Source organism: Drosophila arizonae, chromosome 4 (assembly GCF_054131065.1).
Source record: "Drosophila arizonae isolate 15081-1271.41 chromosome 4, UAZ_ARI_1.0, whole genome shotgun sequence".
NCBI lineage: Eukaryota > Metazoa > Arthropoda > Insecta > Diptera > Drosophilidae > Drosophila > Drosophila arizonae.
The window spans coordinates 22,503,439-22,528,032 of record NC_142924.1 but is presented as its reverse complement, the minus strand read 5'-3'; the positions used below and the strand labels follow the sequence as shown (position 1 = coordinate 22,528,032).

Sequence of the window (24,594 nt, the reverse complement as noted above, 5' to 3'; positions counted from 1 at the left end):
TTTTCTTCTGTATTAATAGTTTATTATTTAATTTGCATTTAATTTATTTAATCTGTAACTTACAGCGAAAAACATTAAACGTATTCGTAAACAAACAAGCTTAATTGTAGTATGTATTTTATGTATCATGTAACTTTAGCAACAATTGCTTATATTATACATTGCAAATAATGGAAATTACGTCTAAATCGTTACAAAGTCGGAAAAGTATATCTTTGCTATTCGCTCTGTAGCATGTGGATATGGGGAGGGGGTCGCGGGAGAGACTGGGTCTTAAGGACACTTTGAGAATGGTTAACAATATATATTTAATAATATACATATGCCAAAACAAAATGTCAAATACAAATTAAACTAACTTATTTGACTCTGCCCTTGGACGGAAACCGTTGCATACCAAATTGCTATTAACAATTTTTAAAGACGAACAGAAAAAGAAGAAGAGATAAATTGGCTGCCTCCTTTGTTAAGCAAAAACAAATGAACTTGGAAGACAAATGAAAACAATTTGTTTATGCAAATTCCAATTCAATTTGTTGGATTTCAAACAGAATCTTGAAACTCTTCTATTGGTTTTATGTTGCGTGAAGTGTCGATTTGTGTTTTCTTGTGTTGGTGTTGCTACAGTACACAGTCTTTGTAATTGTTTTTGTTGCTGTGGTTGTGTCTCTCATATTTCAAGTTGTTGAACATAGGAATCGATTTTGGATTCCGATCATGTTGGGTTTAGGGTTCCGTCGTTAAACCTTCTAAACCTCCGTGCTGTGCGTCTGAATGCGAACTTTCTTCACGCTTCCATTGCGCCGCATTGGCGGCGAGTTGCCCGATCCAGAATATCCTGGATTTTGTATGCCCAGCGTTGGATCGGGCCTGGGTCGTGGCTTCTTCAAGCTCGACCGCAACGGGGAACGAGTCACCGAGTCCAGCGTGGAGCCGTTCGAAACGCTCGTCACAGTCGTGCTCATTGAAGCCACACTGCCAGCGGTTCCAGCCCCGTTTCTGATGCCGCTGTATGGCTTGCCCGAGGCATCGGTCATCGAGACGCCGTTGCGATTGCGCGGCTCCTTGAAGCCCGGATTGTTGAAGGTGGTGGCACTCGCCGGCGAAGAAGCGTCCAGCGTCATTGTGGGATCGCCACCAGGGGTGCGCGAGAAGATGACATCATACAAGGCGGCCACAAACAGCGCAATGGATAATACAATCACGACTATCTGCAAGACGAAAGCAAACCGATTTTAATGTCAGCCAATAATCAATGTAATGGAATTACTCACCTGTATGTAGAAGGATATGCCACGCGATATCTTGAAACCGAAACGCTCCTGTTCATCGATCTGTAGTGCAAACAGCACTGTGGCTATTATAGCCAATAAGCCTGGGTAAGGAGAACAAATTGACATAAATGAATAGGGTATTGCTTTTGGGTATGTATTGAGCTATATATGCTTACCGCCCAGCAGGGCCAATATCAGTTTGGCAATGACCAGTGATGTGTAGGACATGACAACCTTGTCACGCGACGAGATCATCGCGTGCTGAATCACCGACAGGATGCAGAAGATGCCCAGCACAGCACAGCTGAACACTGCCAAGAGTCCGCTGATAAATACTGCATCTGAAATAAACATGGAATATATCGAATAATTAATAATATTAGAAAATGATTAAGAACAAGAGCGAAGTCAAAGCGTATGAAAAGAAATAATTTTAAATTGTTTTCCTAAAAAATTCTATACAAATTTCATAATTCATTCATTCAAAATTTTAAACAAATTTAATATATCAAAACTAAAATAACTTCATAATTTAAAAATATATTGCTCTGAAGATAAGAAATAATAAGAATATTAGCTATACTTATAGTTATACATTTGACACTCGAAATTAAAGTCTCGTTTGATTCATATATATACTCACTGCTCAGCCGGAACTTGGAGACATCGTTGCCGCATTTCTCGCGATTGTAAGTCAGTTGCTTGCACACTTTGAAGGGGCCGAAATAGCCGCGATCATAGTCATAGCCACCTGTGGAGAGGATAGTGAGTAAGTAATACAAATCATATACTCTACTAAAGTCCATATCAGTACCCACCAGATGGACTGTCGTAGTAACCCCAAATGGGTATGCCAATGGCGACAGAGGCCAAAGCGAAGCACACAAACCCCAAGCAGGTCACCCCAGCAACATAAAGTGTCGATGTGGCCATAGTTTACTGTACAGCATAACGACTGACGATGCCTTGCTAGTGTATGCCCGCTAAAGACTGAGATCCAGGGTATCCAAGTGCCAGCTGCTGCAATGAGAGTGAGAGGGAAAGGTAGAATGCTAGAGTAAATATGTACACGACTTTCAGTTGTTGCAAAATATTCCATAAGTAAACAACAAATTTGGTCTCTCAATTAAACAGTTATATAATGCATACGTATAGTATATATGGTATGCCATAGATGTATTCCGCTTTGACCTGGACCCAAACCCAATGACAGTTGGCTGATTATGCAGTCATTTCCCCGCCCCATGTGGGCGCCAGGCCAAAGGCATAATAATCCAATATTTGGCATTGTGATTATAGAGCATCCAGCACTAAGTGGTCCCACTTGGCGCTGCCGCACATCATATGTATTTGTATATGTATATGTACTCATCATACGTCTGACAAGGCCCATAAGTCGGTTGACGAACAATTAGATCTCATTCATACATAAAGAGCTACTTGCCGCTGACCTTGAAATGCGGAAAAGCTTACGCAGAAGTGACTCGTCGGCTCATTGTGCGATATGGAGATGCCTCGATATACACGTCCACGTCGCCATTGGGGGCACGTGTGGGCGGACGGTCGGTCGTATGGCTTGTGCATTTGGCAGATAACTGAACTTGAATCCAGCCAGAGAATGGCACAGTTGTCTCTGGCAAAACTGGGCGACAACAACTGTGGCTACATGGCAAATATTTGCGCTTTTAAGTAAGCCGTTTTAATTTCCTGCCATTAAAAGCCAATTAAAAGCAGCTGAAATTGATCTGTCTCTCAATATCCGAGGCAATCAATCAAAATTTTATTGACTAGCTGTTTAAATGTTGACGAAGTGAAACCTAAGCGTTTCTACGATTTAAATTGACATACACAACCTACATGTGATCACAATTTTAAACAGTTCCTAATCACATATAGAAGAGTGTCATAATTAGAAAATACCAGACGAAGAGATACCCTAAACACTGAGCAGCACTGCTGTGCAAATAATTATAAAAAAGTATAGATCTATGTAGAAATGCAGATTAAACTACTTGGCTCCACTATTAGAGTTTCTTTTAGTTTTACGAAGAAGGTTTCTAAAATCATAAATATACCTACCAAATCATATCATTCACTTCAAGTATCAAAAAATTGGCCAATCTTGGACTTTAATGGTCCTCATGAATATCACTTAAAATAACGGTACAATGAGAAACTCGTCTATCTTATGTTATGGAATGCTTTTGACTTAAATAACCTGCAGAGTTATTAAATAAACATCCTCTATTGGAAAAGAAATATTGCTTAACCAATGTTGACCGTATTCTTCAAGCTCTAAGCTACTTCAGACCTCGAGAATTCCCTCTAGCTAAAAAGAAAATAGCTAATGTTGATGTAAAAGCGAAACCTCAGGCTATAAAAATATTCTCTAAAAGTTGTATAACGGCTATATTCGTTCATCGCTATATTGGTTGTATATAACGAGAATTACATATATTTAAAATCAAATTTTGCCAAAAAATTGTTATTCTACGCTTGACCAAACTGTTACAATACTGAAAGTTCTGAACTCTGTAGTCAAAGGCCTCAACTCTTTGAGCTAATGGTCAAATAGTCCATAGTAAGAAGAGGAAATCTCTTGGTGCATTTATGTGTTAATACCAATAAATCGAAACTATTTACATTTTCTGCTCTTAGCCTTAACTCTACATGAATTTATATTTTATATACTATCTGGCTAAATCTATAGTTCTTCCACTCCAGCTAATTCCTCTATAGGCGTAATTAGTTACAAAATCTTTAATTCTTGAGTGTATTATAGAATTGAATATAAAATTAAGTTCACAAAAAAATATACATTTATAAAATACTTGAACCATTTAACCATGAATTTCCCAGGGAAAGTTCAACGGTTTTTGATTGTAATCTCATTTATCTTTTTTTTTCAAATATAAACTTCATTTCAACTTACTTATAACATCATTATACAATGGACTAATAAACTCGGTTATGGCCCAACCGTAGGACGTTGAACAAAATCTTTTTATTAAGTTCTCTGACTTTCAATGACATAATGAGGAAAAACTAGTGCGAAACTAAAGATGACAGAGCCGATACAACAATAGGGTAACAACAACAAAACCAAGAAGCACCAAGAAATTGTAGACTCGATTGCCAAACGAGAACGGGTGTCCGGCGTTGCACGGCATTGCTGTTTGTTGCTCTTAGCGGTAAATCGAGAAGCAGCCAGACAGCCAGACAACGCAACCAACTAGAGAGCCAACATCAGCAGAGGCAATAAAGTGAATGCAAAAAGTCAGGCGAGCTTCTTAAATTAATAGGCGAAAGACACGCCGTTGGTTCTGCTTCTCGGTTCGAGCGCGGCTGGAAAGCCCCTTGTATGGTCGCTTGAGTGGAACCATCAGCTATATAGAATAACTGTGTGTGTGGCGTGTTCCACTTAGCTCTGAGGGCAGCCGGCAACAGGTTGTCGAATTTCGAAAGGTTCTCTCTCCTGCTATGTCGGAAAAATGTTTGTGTTTCTTTTCTTCTCTCTTTTTTTTTTTTTTTTGCATGAAAACATATGACAAGTTGGTCAATGCTCAGATCAATAGACAAAGGGGACCTAGCCGGCGGCCTACCGACTGCCCCTTCGACACTTAGCTCTGGGCTAGTTCCTGCTTGAGTTCCCGTCGAGCTCAACAAATGAACTTTTACCAATTGTGTCACGACTTTCAGCTTGCATAAATTTCCAAGCTCCTCTGCCCAGAGCCAGAGGGAGGCCGTCCCCTTACGCCGTCGACTTCGTCGCTTGTGTGTGGGCAACGAGGGCAGTTTATAGCTTTTGGCTTATGCTTTATAGTGCTGCTGGCCATTCGGTATTCTATTTCTTGTTCCTCGCTTTGTGGTAATCCGCGCGTGATTCAGAGGTGCCGTGCATACATTTATGTTTATATGATTTACACGCTGGCGCGTTGGTGTCAAGAGAGCCGGCGAACAAGGCGATAGGCGGATAGACAGACAGACAGGCAGACGGACGGATAGACAGTCAGCTGAAGCATGTAGGCAAGTAGATGCTGCTTATTGAGTAGCCAACACGTTTTTCAGCCAGGTAATTGTCAGCGGGCCATCGGCCATGGCGGCAACATCGACCACATCGTGTGGGCTGGCCTGCCGATATCGTGCCAGGTACTGCAGTCAGTCCCCCAGCCCCATAAATTATAGCCTACATTAGCACCGGGCACATCTCCCAAATTGAACACCAAGCATGTCCAATTCAGGTATTCCTTATCCTGATAAACCCGCTTGGCCTAAGCAACGAAAATTAATTTCAAACACTTTTCATTGCTTTTAATACTCGCTCAAGATGTTAAGAGAGTATATTAGTTTTGCGCAATTGTCTTGTGGAAATGCAAACTATTACGATGCCATTGAAGATGGAGTCATGAAGTGGGGAATACACACTCGATCTCTTCTTATACGCTGTACAAATTTAAGGGCTTCAGGAAATATTTATTATGCATAATAAAATATTAATACTAATAAGGGACTACAAAATAATATATAATAGCAATATAGTCCAATATAGTCCTAATGACAAGCTTTTTTTCATTTTTTTTATACAAAGTTCAGTTATATTTTGTTTTAGAGCGAATAGAACTTCAAAATGAAGCTCGAATAATATAGAAAATATTCAATATTAACAGAGAACAGAGTGTTGACAACTAATCGTACATATATCTTGGACCCATTTAAAGCTAAATCTCCTATAGTTAATGGATATTTTATAGGAGCTCAAGAGATTTACTAAAAATTACCCATGTAACTTTGACAATACGACTTTCACAGCTCTAACTCTAAAATCGATTAAATTAGCAAGGTGACGGCTTTTGACCTGTTTCCCAGATAGACCTGCATGGTCTTCATTTTACAGCGCTACTTAATATATCGATTGACTTGAGTGCGTTGTTGAGCGAGCATTACACAGTCAGTTGTGTCCAGCTGGAGCGTTCTCACTTGCTTAGGGATTGTATTAGTCATTGCTTTCGGCCATTAGCAGAAAATTAATTTGCACTCAGGCAAATCAGGTCGCCTTAATGTAGCAATCAGGGCAACAACCCTAAAAGCCTGCCTCTTAATCAAATGCCAAGTGCCGAATCTGCTGGGCCTCTGTACAAAGGGTAACTTTAGTAACTAATGAAAAGTCGCCTTTCCGCGAAAATTAGGTCAGCAAAGAGGAAAAGCAGGCGGGCAAACAGGAAATTTACATCAATTTGTCGGTCTGGTGCGGAATCAAATGGCAAAACGTGTCGCGGTCACCGACTCACACTTCGACTCCGACTCCAACTCCGACTCGGTCTCGAACTCGGACTTAGACTCCATTTTATTACTCGTATATACCCTCGAAAATGGAGCGATGCCCCTGCCTAGCAGGTAAAGCGATTTATTGATTTTCGCCAGAATCGTGGCCTGTTCGTTGTTTGGCTACAGTTGGCAACGCGACTTGGCCATTGTTGACGCCTCTCAGCCCAGCTAGCCCAACTGCTATTGCACTTGTTGCCATGGTGAGGTGCACAAAACTTTTTAGGCCACAACAGTAAACAACAACATCAAGCAACAACAACAACAATCGACACAGCAACAGTGCAGCCAAATTTGCTTGGAAAACTTCGTGTAAATTGGGCTCAGTGGAAAACGTCCGCTTGCGGTTATTTGCCAAAGCACTTAAAGGCTCAAAGGGCAAGCTCTAATGTGCAGCAGCTGCTTGACAAAAGCTGCTCGTAATTGAGTTACATAGCAGCGAACTAAATCACTTACAAGTTGATCTTATCTTATGCATATACTTGTGCAATGTTGCCAAACTTCACAATGCGAAAATGCCTCCTGAGGGGGAAACTCTAGCTGAGCTGTTGACAACAACAAATCCCTAATCTCTGTTTTTATGTTCACTCACTTCATGTTCATAATAAAATTACTTGAATGCATTTCAAACATGCTAGAAAATTACTTAATTTTCAGTTACGCCACCAATAATAATGAATGGATAGTTATAGTCGCATTCCTACTTAGAACAGCCCGCTACAGTCAAAAATGATGTAGATAATTAGCACACCGATAAGCTGAAAATCTTTACAACCGGAAAAAACTTTGTATCCCTTAAAAAACAAAACTCATTTATCTGTAAAAGTTCCATAGATTTTGGTTCCCCTTTAATATATAATCGATAATATTTTGCATCCATACCAACAATATTTTCATTCTTATAAACTAAAAGTCTGTTACTTCCCATCTTTGTCGCTAGACATGTTTCAGCGTGTGGTTTAATGGGTTAATAAGTTTCTATTTATCAAACAATGCTGAGTAAAAAAGGCGGCATGATTTAATCCATTGAAAAGTACTTGTGAGCAAATGTTATTCCGAATAATTACTGTGATGCATTTAATTAATTTAAGTTTGGATAACTCACTAGTCAATGGGAAAGAAAAACATCTGTCAATAACAAAATTACTAACTACTTACAGCTTAATTGTCTTTGTGTTTTTTTTTTTTTTCTTACTCCTAACCCATTGAATGGGGGAAATCTGAGTAAAATAGTTTGTTTAGATGTATAAGCGGATAACAAACGAAGAAAGAAATATCGAATCCTAGAAGTAGTCGAGATGCGAATATTATTGTAAGAGATTATTTTGTTTAGTTTAAATATTCCATATAACTTTGGAATTAATACACACAAATAAATGTACAGCAGTACTATTTTTGATAAAGCTGAGTGTCTAATCATCTAATATAAAATTTATTATTTATTCACTAATTTTGTTGTTATTTTAGTCTCATTAAACGAAAATCTCGACAAACCGAAAAAAAAAACATTAAACCTGTAATAAATGCTTGTAGCTTGTCTTTTGAGCTAACGGGATGCCATTGTATATATATTTCTACAATTCATTTTATAACTATACAACTATTCTCTCGAGGCGTGAGACAGAGACGTGCGCTCACATCTCTGAGATAAACGCCCACCTGAGCGAAGGTCAAACTTCGCTTCGCATTCACTTGTATTCAGAATTTATAATTAGCTGGAGACAATTCTCCATTTACTAATTAGTTTGTATTTATATTATGTTTCAGTTTGCTCAAATAGTTAAATGTTTTTTGTGACTCGAAACGAATTCCCTCTCTACTCAAAGATGCCAGCAGTAGATTTCCCAAGCAACAGCGCTGTTGCCAAACTTCACTTGGCTCTGTTGTACATAACATTAACTAATAAATCGTCGCTAACCGCTAACCGCTAACCGAAACCCGCCAGCCGCCAACCGCTAACCGGCCGGCATCTCCACCTGTTTTTAGTTGGGCAGTCGACTAACTCTGGGCATTAGACAGCATGCAAAATTATGGCCAGAAGAAAAAAAAGTAACGAAACGGTGAGCGAGCAGCGAGCACCCTCGATGCATTTGGTATGCATCGACATGGACACGTTCTGCTAACTCTGTGCAGCCTGCATTCAGCACTAGAAGTGCTCAACTGGAGACTGTGCAGCTCCAGCCTGAAGCCTCGTTGCACTTTCTATTTGTTAAGCCAACGAACCATATGTAGCAGATACACACGTACACGCACACACACACACACACACATGCATGCTTACGTCCCCAATGCATTGGCCACTTTAGCTAATGACTTTATTGAATCGAGCTGAACCGAGCCGGGGCCGAGCGTTTCTTGACTCTTCGTGTGACTTTTGCCTATCAAGCGCAGAATTAGCGCGAACAAATTTAATGAAAAGACAACGGGCCACCAGCGACATCGTTATTCTCATCATCATCATCAGTAGCATCATTATTATCATTACGTCCATTATTATCGGCCAAGCGGCGTCAGGCTGTTAAGCAGGTGGGGTGCAAAGCTCTATAACTGTTCTCAATTTCACTCTTTGTGCTCACAACAGACGTGACTACTTTAAAAAGATAAAAGATAAACATAATCGATATGAGTAGTGTTTCTATATAGGTTAATGTAAACTCAATGTCTATAAACACTTTAAAATTGGAAATGTAAAGACCTTTAAAAAAATATTTAAGATACTAAAAACAAATATGTATATGAATTAATAAAGCAATAAATAAAACAAAAATAATATAAAGATGAAGATAACAATGACATTAGTCAATAATCAATAATAAGTGTCCTACATGGGCTAATATAAAAAATTCATTCGAAAATATTTTCAATGATGCTAATTAAATTCATCCTTATTCCATATTATTATTGTTAATATTATTTAATTATTAATATTATTATTTTGATAAGTGTAAGTCGCAAAAACAATTATAAAACTGCTTAACAGTGAGTGAATGACACTTGGCTAAAATTTATGAAACTTAAGATAAATATTAATAATAATAATGAATGAATTCAACAAAATTATAATAATAGTAGTTGAAGTAATTTGTAGACAATATACTATACAGTAAATATTTATTATATACCAACGTCAATATTTAACTAGTAATACGAATGCTAGTAACAATAATTATTAACATAATAGCACCATAATTCTAAAAATAATAATACTATTGAAACCAGCACCTACCAGCACCAGCAATGACAATAACTATCAATCAAAGAAAGATAACACTAATAATGATAGTAATATAATAACAATTTAAATCACATAAGTAGTATTAATTTTAATATTGAGAATTTTATTATATTATGAGTCAACATAACAATTTAATATATGTTATTTGGTATACCCATTTAGTAATATAATAACAATTTAAATCACATCAGTAGTATTAATTTTATTATTGAGAATTATATTATATTATGAGTCGACATAACAATTTAATATACGTTATTTGGTATACCCATTTAAAGAAGAAAGACAGTTTCACGTAAAATTAATCACCCATTATGCAGTTAATGTACGCAAAACAGTTAGCAAAAACAGTTCTAAAGAAGACTGACAGAGATAAAACGAGCGAACGGGCAGCTGTGTGGGACAGGCAACATTTGACAGATACAACAGCCATTGTCATGAAGAGACGCAGTCGTTGGCAGCGCCAAGCGTTGCACGGCAAGCGGCACAAACAAATGAGGCAGGCACCCAGTGGCAGAGCAGATAGATAGATAGATAGCGCTATATAGTGGGATGGGGCTTGTCATACGCTTGCCAGCTGGGCGTTGGCAGGCTGATTGTATACACAACTTGCATGCTTTTTGTCCAAGTTGTCATAATGAAAGATAAATACTTGCAGCGCAAAGTTTAGACAATCGGTGGGCATCATTTCTACATACATACATATACGCATACTATACAAATATATAAATAATATATACAAGTGTGTATATACTATATAGTGCGCACTTCCATCTACTTGTGGGCAAACGAAGGGCTCCCAAGCCGCAGCTGCAACTCTTTCTATTCCAGCCCTAAAAAAAGCGCTTAAGACAAACTTTCACCAAAAATTCATGAACTTTAATTTGGATTGGCGATCAAGAGATACCACGTAGTCTGAAAGTAGGTATCAAAATACATCAATTTTTCATTTAATTATATATTTTATAATGTCTAAAAATAATAAATATAAAGTTTTATACCACTTAAAATTTAAAAGTGATTTGTATTAATATATCTCAAATAATAACTAAATATCGTTATGCATAGTTTCAAAATCCATTACTTAAAATATAAAAATTTTGAGTTTTTCGGAAATTAAAATATTCAAAAAACCGTAAGTGAAATAGCGTAATTCGTTCTACAATTATATACATTTTATAAAAAAAAAAGAATTATTTATTAAATATAAATTATATTTAATATATTTTTTATTTTTATTTATATTAAATTATACTTATATTTTATATTAAATTATAATATCATACTATATTAAGAAGTGTAATATTCATAAGTAAATAATCAAAATCAAACAACAAACGATAAATAAATTTTCAGTAATTGGCATTTTATAAATATTAATTAGTTATATAGTTAATTTATTCAATAATTCCACCCTCCCATCAAGCTTGCTTATTGGTAATTTTTTGATACGCTCTTTACATTCAATCAACAGGGTATCTAAGTAAATAATAGCCACAGAACTGAAGAGATCACAAAGTAAAAGTTTTCACGATGCAGCCAAACGTGAAAATCGAATAAGAAAAGAGAAGAAGCTGAATAGAGGCAATTCAAGCCACAGAGTCGCAGAGAAGCAGGGACGCAGCACCGGCCCATCTCATCAGACGTCAACAGCTTCCGTAACGCAGCAAATGTGGTAACTACAAATCAAACAAGAACAGCCACAATTATTTAAAACAACATAACCGACAACTGTGCGACGACTGACTGAACTCAGCCTGGGCTATAGTTCAGACATTCACAAAGCCCCCTCGATCCCCTTGCCCGCTCTGGCCATGTAACATATGAAGTGACCCAGTTCCATGGCTTTGCGGCCTTAGGCAGCTACCTAAGTCCCACTTGCTGGAAGTAGTCTCTGACTGCGGATTAGCGACTGCGTGTGTGGATTGGCTTTGAGCTTGAGAACCTTGCTTGGGATCTTTGCATTCTGTCTTCCTCTGTCACATGCTGGCCCAACAGGAAGAGCACAAACAGCTCAGACCACGCAGCTAAATCAAATACTAATTCTTTTTTCTTTTCACCGGAAGTTGTTGCCATTTTTCTAATTAAGCGCTGTTAGAATAAGCATAGGCCTGATAACTCAGTTTAAAGTGAATAAACATTTTATAAGTAGTATATAAAAGCTGAGTCAAAGAATTTTAGTATCTGCTTCAAGCCACACACTGTTTAGTAGATCTATATAAATAAATAAATTTTCAAAGTTATTTTAAGCAAAAGATTTATATTAAGCAATGCTTATTTTTATATTCTTAATATGAAAGTTCTATAAATAGAATATAGGCTCAGCCATAAACATATGTATAAATAAACAAAGATTTTACAACGATTCGCATGTAGTGCGATAGAAATAGATAAGGCACACAGGTGTGGACTAAAAATAGGCAGACGAACATTGGCCTTAAAAGAACCTGTAATAGCCTTACGAATTCAACACTAGATTTAAGTGTTGAGGCCTGAGTCGGGGTATAAAAATCCAGGCTATGATGAATAAAGGGTAATATAAAATTAAACACTCTAGCAGTTACGTGCCTGAGGCTAGTGTATAAGGCCTGAGACTAGTATAAATAGTAATTTTTTTAATTAAATGATTATTTTACATATATATTTTAAAAGGGTTGACTCTTTGGCAAGTTTAAAGATTATATCTCATTCTATTTGAACGAAAAAAGTTTTGTTGTATCATACAATTAATATATTTATTATATTTTCAACATGTTGATCAACTATCAACATATCGTATAAAACAGAAAAATATTTCTAACAGAGTATAGCTTTGCAAACTCTGACTAGCTTGATAAACCGGTGTCGAGGTTTTTTGAATGCATAAGAATGTGTCGAGGTCAACAGAAGTATATGAAACATGTTGCCAATATAATGAATACATTATTCTTTAATACAACAAAATTTATTTCATTCAAATAAAAAAAAAAACTATTTAAACTTGGCAAAAAGTCAAACCTAAATATAAGTTAATAAAACAACAAATAACAAATAAAACTTATTCAATAAATAAATTTTAGACAGAAATTAAATACTCAGTAAATACATTCAAGTAACAAATTAAATATTAAATAAGGATATTCTATAACTACAACTTAGTAACAATTTCAATATAAACATTTATGCTTAGCAACAATATCGAAGAGCATTCACTCTGTTTCAAAAATTCAAAGGACGTGATCTATCAATGTTTATCGAAATGCATCTAAGCTAATTGCTAATTGCTAATTGTAATCTCAGCGCGTCGCTTGCTTCATGTGTGTGAAATTGTAAATATCTCGCAGTTTACCAAAGAACCGACAGCAACAAACACAAAAGACGTGTTGTCAACAAGGGCAGCAGCTGATATTGAGGATGACTTCAAGAGCAGGCCATGAGCTCTCCATGAGCTATCACCTGCAACCTGGCAACGTGTGAAAGATTTCAACTTCGATAAGGCTTTTACAGTAGCTACGAAACACGGTTCGGTTGCACGGTTTGTTGATGTGTGTAAATTGAAGAGGGTTTCTCCTACTGTATTTGAATATAATGCCAGTTGTAAGCTAATTAGAGTTATTGCATATGATTTGTTTATTTATAATTAAATTTGCTTATTTATATATGAATTCCACTGTGCATATCCTCGCCTTCATAGAAAGAGAAAAACATGTTTAGACTCCCACACGCTGGAAATATGATGATCATAATCAAGCTTAAATATATGTGTGTGTATATAGTATATTTGCTTATAAACAAGTTTTCATTGTGTGTTTGCAGAGCAAACAAGAAACTAATGAGAATGCGAATGCGAATGCGAATCCGAATGAGACCGGTCGCCCGACAGAACTTGTCGATACTTATCTATATATCAAATAGACTTTGTGTATATATACAAGTATTACAATAAAAAAGAGAAGATATTTTGTTTGTCATTTCCACAATAATTCGATAAAAATAAGTGTGTCTTCTGAACGAGGATTGAGTCAGCAGAGGCATCTTGTGGTTGCTGCCCTCTTAATGTAATTCAATTTATGCCTCTTCAGTTGTCAGTTATTGAACCGGTTGCTATTGTCTCTCATATTCATATTCGCGACGTGCTTTTTGGCATAGCCACAAGCAAACACACGCACACATACACACACACACACACCAATACAGATACATACATTCATGCAGCAATATTTTAATTTTATTAATGCGTCTGCATATGCTCTCGCTGGCGGCTTACGCTGCGTATACATAATTTGCCCGTGGGACTCGTGAGCATAAAAATTCCAAAACAAAACAAATGAACAAAATAAGCCTTGATCGGCGTTCAGGTTAACAACCTTGACCGCGAATATCTGAGCAGCGCGAGTATTCACATTTGAATTTCATTTTGCGTAAGCTGAAGGGCAAATATTTTTCTGAATCTTCAAATGTTTGACTTTAGTTTAATTAATCATATCTATTCGAGATATATAAGTTATATATAATAAATTATTAAATGGTTCGAAGTTTTAATGTATATAAGTATTAGTTTAATTTTTTTTATTTATTTAATTTAATTTATTTATTGTATAATTATTTATTTACTTTATATATATGGCATATATGTGTGTATAGAATTAAAGATATTTATCATTATTTGTTTATATAAACATATGTAAATATATATATGTGGGTCATTCACTTTGTAATTTCGTTTGATAACAGTACTTTTTTTACAGCTAACCTCGCACCTAACCGCGTAACCCGTATATATTTAAGCAGCTGATATAGTAAGGCAATTTTGTTAAATTTTTTTGAATAGTTTAAGTCCTATCGAAGATGCAAGATCGATGCTTTATCATCGAAAGAGTAAAAATGCTGTTCGACTATGGCGATATCGCCATTTGAGTATATATCTCAAATATCTTGAGCATGTCTATTTTATATATATTTTATTTTTGTTAAACAGTATCCTTGTTTAAGTAAATTTGTATGTGGAGACTCGATAAAATACAAAATAACAACAAATTATGTTTTCTTTTATTTATTATCAATTTATATTCAACATATAATCTAATACGCCACTTCAACACATAAATAACGAACACATAAATAACAGAACAACCTATTGTGCCTATCTCATAAATAAATACGGAGTAAATAAAAAATATCAATTGAAAATATTTATTTAGGCAATTTAATAATAAATAAGTTTAGCATTTACTGAACTTGTAGAAATAAATAGCCAACTAACAAAATATTAAAAGGATTAAGAAGCCAGCTCTTTAATCGAGACCTAAGAATTTTAAATATTTAGACTCATATATATTCATGTTTATTATACTATGCGTTTTGTTTTATTATGTTAATTTTGTATTATGTAAACCATTTTCATACATTTTCACAATATACAATATCAAGAAATATTGATAATAAGATAATATTGGTAGTCTAAAAAGTTTTTTCGTATTTTGCCAATAGATGTCGTTGGCGTCATATATCTCCAGTGCTACAAATCACATGATGTGCACATTATGGTGTTCGATTGGTAGCACTTTAAGCTTCGATTGCCAAAAAAAAAAAATGTAATTCAAAGAATTTGAAAAAAGTTACAGCTGTTCAAAAATGAGTAAAAATAATGATGAAATTCGCTATATTTTGAAATTTTTGTATAAAAAAGGGAAGAATGCCACGCAAGCCACTAATGAAATTTATGATGTTTACGGTGACGATGCTCTATCAGTTCGTGTAGCACAACAATGGTTCGCTCGCTTCCGTTCTGAAAATTTCGATGTGAAAGATGCACCTCGCTCTGGTCGACCAATCTTTGAAAAAGTCGATGAAATTATGGAAAGGATTGACCAAGACCGTCACATAAGCAGCCATGACATCGCAAATGAACTAAACATTCATCATCAAACGGTTCTGAACCATTTAGAAAAAGCTGGCTACAAAAAGAAGCTCGATGTATGGATACCACATGAATTGTCTGTGAAAAATTTATTGGACAGAATTAACATTTGCGATTCTTTGCTGAAACGAAATGAAATCGAACCATTTCTGAAGAGAATGGTAACAGGGGACGAAAAATGGATCAAATACGACAATAATGTGCGAAAAAGATCATGGTGCAAGAGTGGTGAAGCTCAACAAGTGGTCGCAAAGTCAGGATTGACGGCTCGAAAGGTAATGCTGTGTGTTTGGTGGGATTGGAAAGGAATAATCCACTATGAGCTGCTTCAGCCTGGTCAAACGATTGATTCGACACTTTACTGTGAACAACTGGTGAGATTGAAGCAAGCAATCGAAAAAAAACGGCCAGAACTGATCAAAAGAAAGGGCATCGTATTCCACCAGGACAACGCCTGACCGTACACATCTTTGATGACCTGGCAAAAACTGAGAGAGCTTGGCTGGGAAGTTTTGATGTATCCACCATATAGCCCTGACCTTGCACCTTCGGACTACCATTTATTTCGGTCAATGCAGAACTCCCTTAATGGAGTAAAGTTGGCTTCAAGAGAAGCCTGTGAAAATTACTTGGAGCAGTTTTTCAAAGAGAAACCACGAATGTTTTACACGAATGGAATTATGTCTCTAGTGGAAAAATGGCAAAAGGTGGCCGACCAAAATGGTGCATATTTGATTTAATAAAGTTTATTATAAATATTAAAAAATATGATTTGAAGTTTCACTACAAATACGAAAAGACTTTTTAGACTACCAATATTTCTAAAATTCTAAAGGGCTATAGGGCATCTTATGTTTGCTCACTCTGAACTAGAGCAATCTGAATTCTGCTCTTGCAGCATCGCATCGAGCTGGAAACTATTTGTTAGTTATGTTGGGAAGGGTCATAGATCGAAACTCATTAGTTAAAGCAATCAACGCGATCTTCATACACCAAACCAACCGGAAAGGTCGCGGCAAAGTCGCAGAACTTGCGCAACAAAATAAATTTGTGCAAGCAGATGAAATTGGTGGTTCGAGTAGTCGACTATTTGGGTTTTCGATTATTCAAAGTATTCAAAGAGCAGGGCACATAAAGTACTCACATATCACAGTGTGCACATAGTTTCAGCTTCTACCCATCTCACAAATAGGGTCAATTGTACAATTAATTTATAATTTTCCATAAGCTGTTGATTGTCGGCACATTGCCCAGCATTCTGGATTGCCGGCGTAGTCTATAAACTTTATTTACTTTGCAATTGTTGATTCGTATTAGAGGCGGTAATAATTTATGCCATTGTGCGATTGATCTGTTTCAACTCGTCTGCTTATTTATTCAACTGTCTTTTATCTGAATTTTTATAATCGAAACATTTTTAGATTAAATGAACTAGAGACAGCATATGTTGTATAGAAATATGTTTACTCTTTTTAATAAAGTACCAGAACACTAAAGTTCTGTATGAATTTCAGGATTCATGGGTTTGAATAGAACATGGGAATACAAAATGGTCAGTACATACATTTTTTAATAAATATATCATGAGTCCCCAATTTCAAATCAAAAGAGATAGTCAATAAGTATAGCTCTTAAAATATTTTTTAACATTTCAGTGCTACAATACTCATAACTTAAAATAGTCCACCACTAAATTTCGTTCAATTTTCTGCATTTTCCTGTTCTCAAGTCTTTCGTTAATTTTTTTGAATTTTGTTCCTAAGTAACTGTAACTTCAATCATAACAAATTATACATCGATATATTCATCTGAGTATTCATCTCACATTGTTTTCAAAATTTTGAGTTTATCACTCAATTTCGCTGCGCTTAGTTAGGCTATTATTTTCACGTACACAGCTTTTTGTTTTACTTTTATGACTACTTTTTATTTCTTAGTTAATATTAGTTTTTATTTTTACTGTTTTCTCCAACCTTTTTACGTAGTCACGATTTCTTGCGTTTTGCTGCCGTCTATCGTGATTCACGCAATTTCTAGAGTTTCGCTCTGTGCCAAACCCAATCCCAATCCCAATCCCAATCCTCATAGCTATAAAAGTTGTGGTCGTTCGACAACTGCATACAAATTGTTGATATATTAATTGTTTTATTATATTATATATTATGCATATACGTTAACGACGATATACATATGAATACCTTGCATACTTCAAATAATATATAGAATCTGTATTCTTCCCATTCAACTAAATTTAATTACTAATTTCAATTTGTATGATTGTATTCGCCTACGTGACGAGTACCTTGTAGTCGATCCATTTTAAGTAAATCTTGTGATTTTATTAGTAACGAAACTATCTGACTAATTGGTATGCAATTCAATTGTTTCTCCAATAGCTTAACAATTTGGCTTTGTGATTAGTTCCGCCAAGGCGTGATACGTTTTGATAAGGGCTTAGTGATTCACAAAGCAAAGCCGTTATTTATTCACTTTATTACAATCAAAAATGCATTTACAAGAATATACAACAAATATATATATATATATATATATTTTTTTTTAGCTGAATTAAACAACGGTACATTTACATACATTATATATATTTGTAGTGAAATTTAATGATTCACCTCACTAGGTAATGCATTCGCTTTTATAGAACCCAACTAATTTCCTGTCTGCAAATCAATTTTCCTTTGTTGTTATTGTTGTTGCGCTTAGTTTCAAACAGAATGCCATAAGCTTTCTACCTTTTCCCCAATAGAGAAGAACAATAAACGAACGAAATTGTATAAGAGAAGAATCGCTGAACCGCAGCCTGTTTAATGCGCAGCTGCATTTCACCTCTCTCTCCTACTCTGCTCCACTCATTTCGCAGCGCACTTAAATAGCTGCATAAATATCAATTATAAAGCAGAGAATGCAGCAAATAAAGCTAATATGCTCCAGAGATAGAAGCTATACCATGATACCGGTCACTTAATTACGAAACTTGCACAAAATGAGAGGGACTACAATAACAACTGCAACTACAAATACAGCTAGAGTTAGAGTTTGAGCGGGAAAGAGGAGAGAGAGAGAGAGAACGTGAACACAAGATCGTGAGAGCGTATTCAAAAATTTGCATTCAACAAGTTGTAGTCGCCTCTCATTTTATGTGGCCCTGAAGCTGACGCCCAAGCTGACAATACATTGCATGCGTGCCGCAGCTTTCGTCTGACCTCTCTCTTTCGCTCCGCACATTCGCACAAAAGCTGGCCACGCAAGTGTGACGCGTTTTGCTGTTGCTGTTGTTGTTGTTGTTGTTGCTATTATTGTTGTTGTGAGTATTTAGCCAGTCAACCAAAGCTTTTTAACCTTCTCTTCGCTCTCTCAGGTTATGTAAATATTTCAACGCAAACGTTTCATGCATACATATGCTTATGTGTGTATGTGTATGTGTGCGTGTTTACATGTCGTATAGATGGGTGTGGGCGTGGTAGACTTAAAGCATTCTTTCCCTATGCAGCGCAGACAAATTTCGTTTTTTCTCTTTTTTCGGGTCTTGATAATTTTGTCATAGTTTTATTCATTGGAAGAAGCGCAGCGAACAAAACGAGTGAAACAAAAGCAAAAACTGTAACCAGTTTCAACAGTATTGTTGTTGGCCTGGCTGCGACGGCGACAGCGACGTCGACTTCGACTGCGGCAGGGCTAACGGTGCTTAACGTCACCTACTTTTTACTCAGTTTTTGGTAAATAAAATACCTCAACGGCATGCGGCAGTATGTATGTATCTATATCTATATGTGTGTGCATGTATATGTGAGCGTGAACGTCTAACAGTTAAACCGGTTCACAAAAATTGTGCATTGAAAACGAAATGATTTTAATTTCATATGACCATTGAAAATGTGTGAAAAGGGTATAATAAATTTATGGAAATTTTGTATTACAGGAAAAGGAAAATCTAATGGCTATAGATTTAAGCTTTATGTTTATAGATATTTATATATGTTTATATTTTCGTATAAAAATTAATAATAATACATCCTTGAAATAAGGACCACAAAAATCTACTGGGCATCTTCTAGTCGGTCACTAAGGCACTCTTCCTCTGCTTGTTAAAAGACAAAGCTGAAATATAAGTTGAGTGGCCCCGCTGTTTTTTGGCCGAGTTAGTTTGGCCCAAAGGCCTCCTTTCTGATGTTCGGCCAACTGGGAAGATTCCGTTTAATATGGTATCATAAACACACATTTGATGTTCCCTGTCGCTCTTTGATTTAGATTTGCATATTACTTAGATAACTCTGCGACATATTTCCCGTAATCTCAATGATAAGACGATCAGACGTGCTTATAAACAAATTTTTTGTAGCCGGAAAAAAAACGTTGAACTCAACTCTGTCTTGTTTTTCTTGTTTCTCTATCAACTGAAGAACGCGTCTCATGGCCAACGCTGCAAGAATCTATACTCTGTGAGCTTTGTGTCAGCGGGTATATAGTTTATGCGGGTTACTTTACAGACTCTAAATAGATAGACTGAAATATTACGTATACAAAATTATATTATATCTCGATAACAGATTTGATGATGATATTGGCATTCTCTGAATGAAAGAATTTACAAGCGAAAGTGGAAGGTAGCTTAAAAAGAAAGAGAATTTTCACATGAACTTATTTCTTACAAGGAAATGAAGAAACTTCTAAAGCTTTAAAAATCATTGCATACTAAAGTTAGAGAAATTTATAATCATATATTTTATTGACTGCTGTCTATTTTTAGCCTTTCCATTTCTAGATAAAATATGTTTATATATCTCTACCTCTGTTCACCTCCAATATTCAATCAATATTTGGCAAGCGAGCTGATGCCCATAGTTACTCCTCCAGCTTTTTATTGCCAGTTCTACGTTCGATTAGTTTCGAAAGGCAATCACCTTTCGGCCTTTTTTCGTAGTGCATATCTAACTGGCTTATCGCAATATATGTATTTGAGAAAAACTTTGCACAGGTGCCAAGGGTCTATCGCCTCGGGGGCCCTTCACATAAAGAGTTACGGAATATTTGCATAGTTTTCCACCGGCTCAGCTGGGAAACGAAGCTAGCGCTGAACGTTTATAAATAATTATATTATACTGCGCCAGCCAACCAGCTACAAGCAACAAACATTTTAAATTACTTTCAGTCACGGCAGGTGCAACAGCAACGGCAACAACAACAACGATAACAAAAATGCAAAGTTTACAAATTCTGTGAAAATTTGCACTGTGATAAGAGCTGTAAATTTTCCAACTGTAACTCTAAATTAGCAAATGCGCAAAGCAATTAGAAAAAACTTAGCAAAGTTGTTGTCGTTGTCAACATTGTTGTTGTTGTTATTGTCGCCAAATATCGCAATGCCGCCTTAACAGGCCAAAATGAAAATAGGAAAATGGGCTAATAGGGGAAGAGGAAGAGCATGTTTCGTCATGAATTAACCACACACAATGCTCCAAAAAGTGAGCTCATAGACGCAACTCCAACTCGGGTGATGGGCGTGGCCAGTTGCTTTAGCCCCATATTGTCATTGTAATCCAACCTTGGCCAAAAGCTACGTATCCATGGCTATAATTTAGCAACGACAACGACAACGGCAACAGCTATACAAAAGTTTGTCTTCTGTCCTCTTATCTTGGCCAAACACGCGAGGGAATTTCATTTACCCTGCGTACTTCCGTTTCATGGATAAAAGGTCAGTCTTTAACGGTGACCTAAAAGCTAATTTGGGCCCAACTGGGCGCAGCTAACGTCACATATGGATGACCTATCCGAACGCTTGACCCACAAACTTACGAAATGGGAGCATTCGAGTGGGAGATTCCCTCAAAAAATTATCCAAAAAAGCATTTTAGCTAATTGACCAAGACCTGAGCGCAAATAAAATGTTTGCAATTTGTATTTAATTCCGTTTGGAAGACTTTACTCTTAATAGTTGAACTAAGTATATATTTATTTTGTAAAAATTTTTACAACTTAAGTCAGTCTTTCCTTTCAAATCTAATTTTATCGCAAAGATATCGTGAAATGAGTTTGCTGAACAGTTATAATATATCTCTGTATAGGCTAACAAAGTCTATTTCGAACCAATCTTTGACATTATTAATAAAGAAACTATGCTCTCATAGCTAAGGCAATATTTTTATATAAATAAAATATTTTTATATAAATATTTTTATATAAATAAAAAATGAATATGCAAATTTTGCCGAGCAAATATTTTCTTAGTTTCAAAGAGTTACAAATATTTAAACTAGATATTTCATTTTAATAAGTAATGTATGATTCATGGCTCATTAATTAATAATATATATATAATACACTGTAAGCATAAGCTTAAAATGAATTCAAACAACGAATAATGTATAATAAAATATCTTTTTATTCGTTTGAATAAAAATGAAAATAAAAATTTAATTCTTACAAAACCCACATAATTACTGACTGAATAAAGTTCGTTGACAGTTGAATATATCAATATCTATAGAAATATCTTAATTTTAATAATAATGAATTTCGCTTCAAGACTGTAGAATTAGGCTTCGAGCTGTGAAAATCCCTAAGGCTTCGTCTAAATAAATAATTTTATAACCAAGTTAGGTCTGGCATTAGTTTAGCTCTAAATAGCGTAAAGTTCGAAAGCAATGCGTAGCTATTTTTAGATAGAGCCTGTCTACTTCGGATATTTGCAACACCAAACAGTAAATTGTAGTCATATATTTTTAATATTATTAAAATCAACAATTTTTAATTATAATCAGTATTACAACTTCATACAATTTGTATACATAATTCAGAGAGTGCTTGAAACAATACGAATCCGCCTTTACGAGGCTTTACTGTAGATTCACATGTTTAAATATATCAGACAAATATTCGTCACGTAGAGTTCCCGCTGACAGATCAAAATCTGTTTTGGTCAGCAAAAATGGTTGAATAGGAATTTGCAAATGGCATTGAGAGCGAAGGGGAGGTCTAACGCCGTCTTGGCTGATTCATTTGATAAATGGCCAGGCGTAAAGAAAAAAGCTCTGCAGACGAGCCAACCGCATTTAAAAGCTAAACGCAAACCATTCCCAACGTTCTGTCGCAACAATTCTAATTGGTGAGATTAAGAAATATAGTGCAAATGCATGCAAAAGTAAGCAAGATTGGAAGAGAAAGAGAGAGAAAAACTGCCAACTAACCTGTAGACAAGTCTAACCTGTTGATGTTGTTGCTGTTATTATTGTGACTGTTGTTGCTGTTGATGTCGCTGCCAACGCTACGCCGACGCAAGCTAAAGAACTTTAACTTAAAAGCTTGACTCCACTCCGCTCGTTCGGTCGCTCTCTCGTTTGCTTTGCTTTAACACACGCACTCACACAAGCAGACGCTATCGCGCTCTCACTCCTGCACTCAGGTAAGCTAAGGCGCAACACGTCCCGCAAAAAGAAGAAGCAATACTGAATGATCGTTATGTATGCGAGCGACCGTGCATGTTTGTGTGTATGTGTAAATTTTCTTTAAGTTTACACTCTTTTCATAGCTTCGTTCTGCACTTGAATTGGGGCTTTATTGTAGGAATTAAAAGCCCGTAACTCTTAACTCTTTCACTCTGTGCAAAATTAACTATGCACCGGCAACGGAATCGAAACACTCAACCGCACAAAACGATAGCCCGGCACGCTACACTTGTATATACAAATCAACATACATAAATGCCAACATGCTTAGGTATTCGGCTATAAATTTACATAAGCCGAGCTTTAAGCGGCCACTTTTAACTGACAAAATCGGTTATACATATTTGTTTTGATGTTGAACATCTTTGAATAAATGATTAATTTTTTGTCACTTTATGCCATCAATTTATAATATTGTATGATTCGCTATTTTTTTATTTTTCTTATTACGTTACTACCACTAAAAATTAATTTAACAATTTGCATTTGCGCGCGATACACGTCCGACGCGGTTGGTGTTGTTTATGCTTCTAAAAGCTAAGCTTGTTTACGTTAAGCACACGTAATATTAACAGGTGGTACCGCTTCTACATATTTCAGTTTACTAACGCAAGGCGCTTAACGTAACGCAATAAAGAGCAAATTAACGCAACAAGGCTCGACTTCTGTAAAGCCACTGTTAATAGCAGATCATGTAATACGGCATGCCGACTCTGCGTCGGCTTAGTGAGGAGCAATTCTGTTAAATAAAGATAGTAAATCAGAAAGATATTAAGTAACATTATCATAACGTTCGAAAGCTGGTAACAGTTAAATAAAATTAACGGAAGTTTCACGTGAAGTTCCGTTAAGTAACAACAACATCCACAATTGAATCACATACACCATTACAAAAGACTGCAGGCTGCAAACAAAGCTATAAATTTATCTTAGGATATTAGAATATACATTAAATAATATATACATATACATGCATTTATAAAACAGTTGACATAAGATTCTGATTTCCATTGAAAGTATGAAACATTTGATTCGAAATCTCAACCAAACTTAGCTCAAGTCAACATTGATTGTTGTCAGCTTGGCTATTTTCCCGTCAGTTCTGGCGTTTAACAAACAGAACGAGGGAAAAGTTGCGAAATAACAGCTGGCGGGAATTATGACAACATTGAATTATATTACTTTTAGCCGAAATACTCCCGCATTTTATATACATAGCTCCTTCTTTAATTGAATTAAATTATTTATTTGAAAAAATTTATTTTTCCTTTAGTTTCCAATTTGTCAATAGCGCGTTCTAGCCTTTTTATTTTGGGAGTTGAACAGGATTTGCGAACCTGTAGGATGATCTAGCTTTTTCGAGGCTTGTCGAAACTCTAAAGAGCTGGCAACACTAACTACGTT

General features: G+C 35.9%; 1 protein-coding gene across 4 annotated transcripts; it reads right to left on the bottom strand.

Moving 5' to 3' along the window:
- Nucleotides 1-23,760, bottom strand: LOC108613812 (uncharacterized). Of its 4 annotated transcripts, none has more exons than XM_018007546.2 (6): nucleotides 22,933-23,760; nucleotides 2,093-2,291; nucleotides 1,918-2,025; nucleotides 1,451-1,615; nucleotides 1,275-1,375; nucleotides 1-1,211 (listed from the first exon to the last, which is right to left on the bottom strand). In XM_018007546.2, exons 2-6 carry the CDS (start codon nucleotides 2,205-2,207, stop codon nucleotides 750-752), a joined length of 951 nt encoding a protein of 316 aa, XP_017863035.1. In that variant the 5' UTR covers nucleotides 2,208-2,291; nucleotides 22,933-23,760; the 3' UTR covers nucleotides 1-749. The 4 variants fall into 4 exon arrangements, with proteins under 4 accessions (XP_017863035.1, XP_089323068.1, XP_089323069.1 ...); XM_089466942.1 differs by having other exon boundaries at nucleotides 2,093-2,294; nucleotides 22,950-23,760; XM_089466943.1 differs by having other exon boundaries at nucleotides 22,950-23,760.
- Between the last annotated feature and the right edge of the window lie 834 nt (nucleotides 23,761-24,594).

Bases quoted from the DNA above. Each gene is read 5' to 3' on its own strand.
- LOC108613812 (XM_018007546.2), bottom strand. From the start codon at position 2,207: ATGGCCACATCGACACTTTATGTTGCTGGGGTGACCTGCTTGGGGTTT. The intron at 2,026-2,092 runs GTGGGTACTGAT...TCCTCTCCACAG, and splicing joins TTACTACGACAGTCCATCTG to GTGGCTATGACTATGATCGC. The intron at 1,212-1,274 runs GTGAGTAATTCC...TTCGTCTTGCAG, and splicing joins GCATATCCTTCTACATACAG to ATAGTCGTGATTGTATTATC.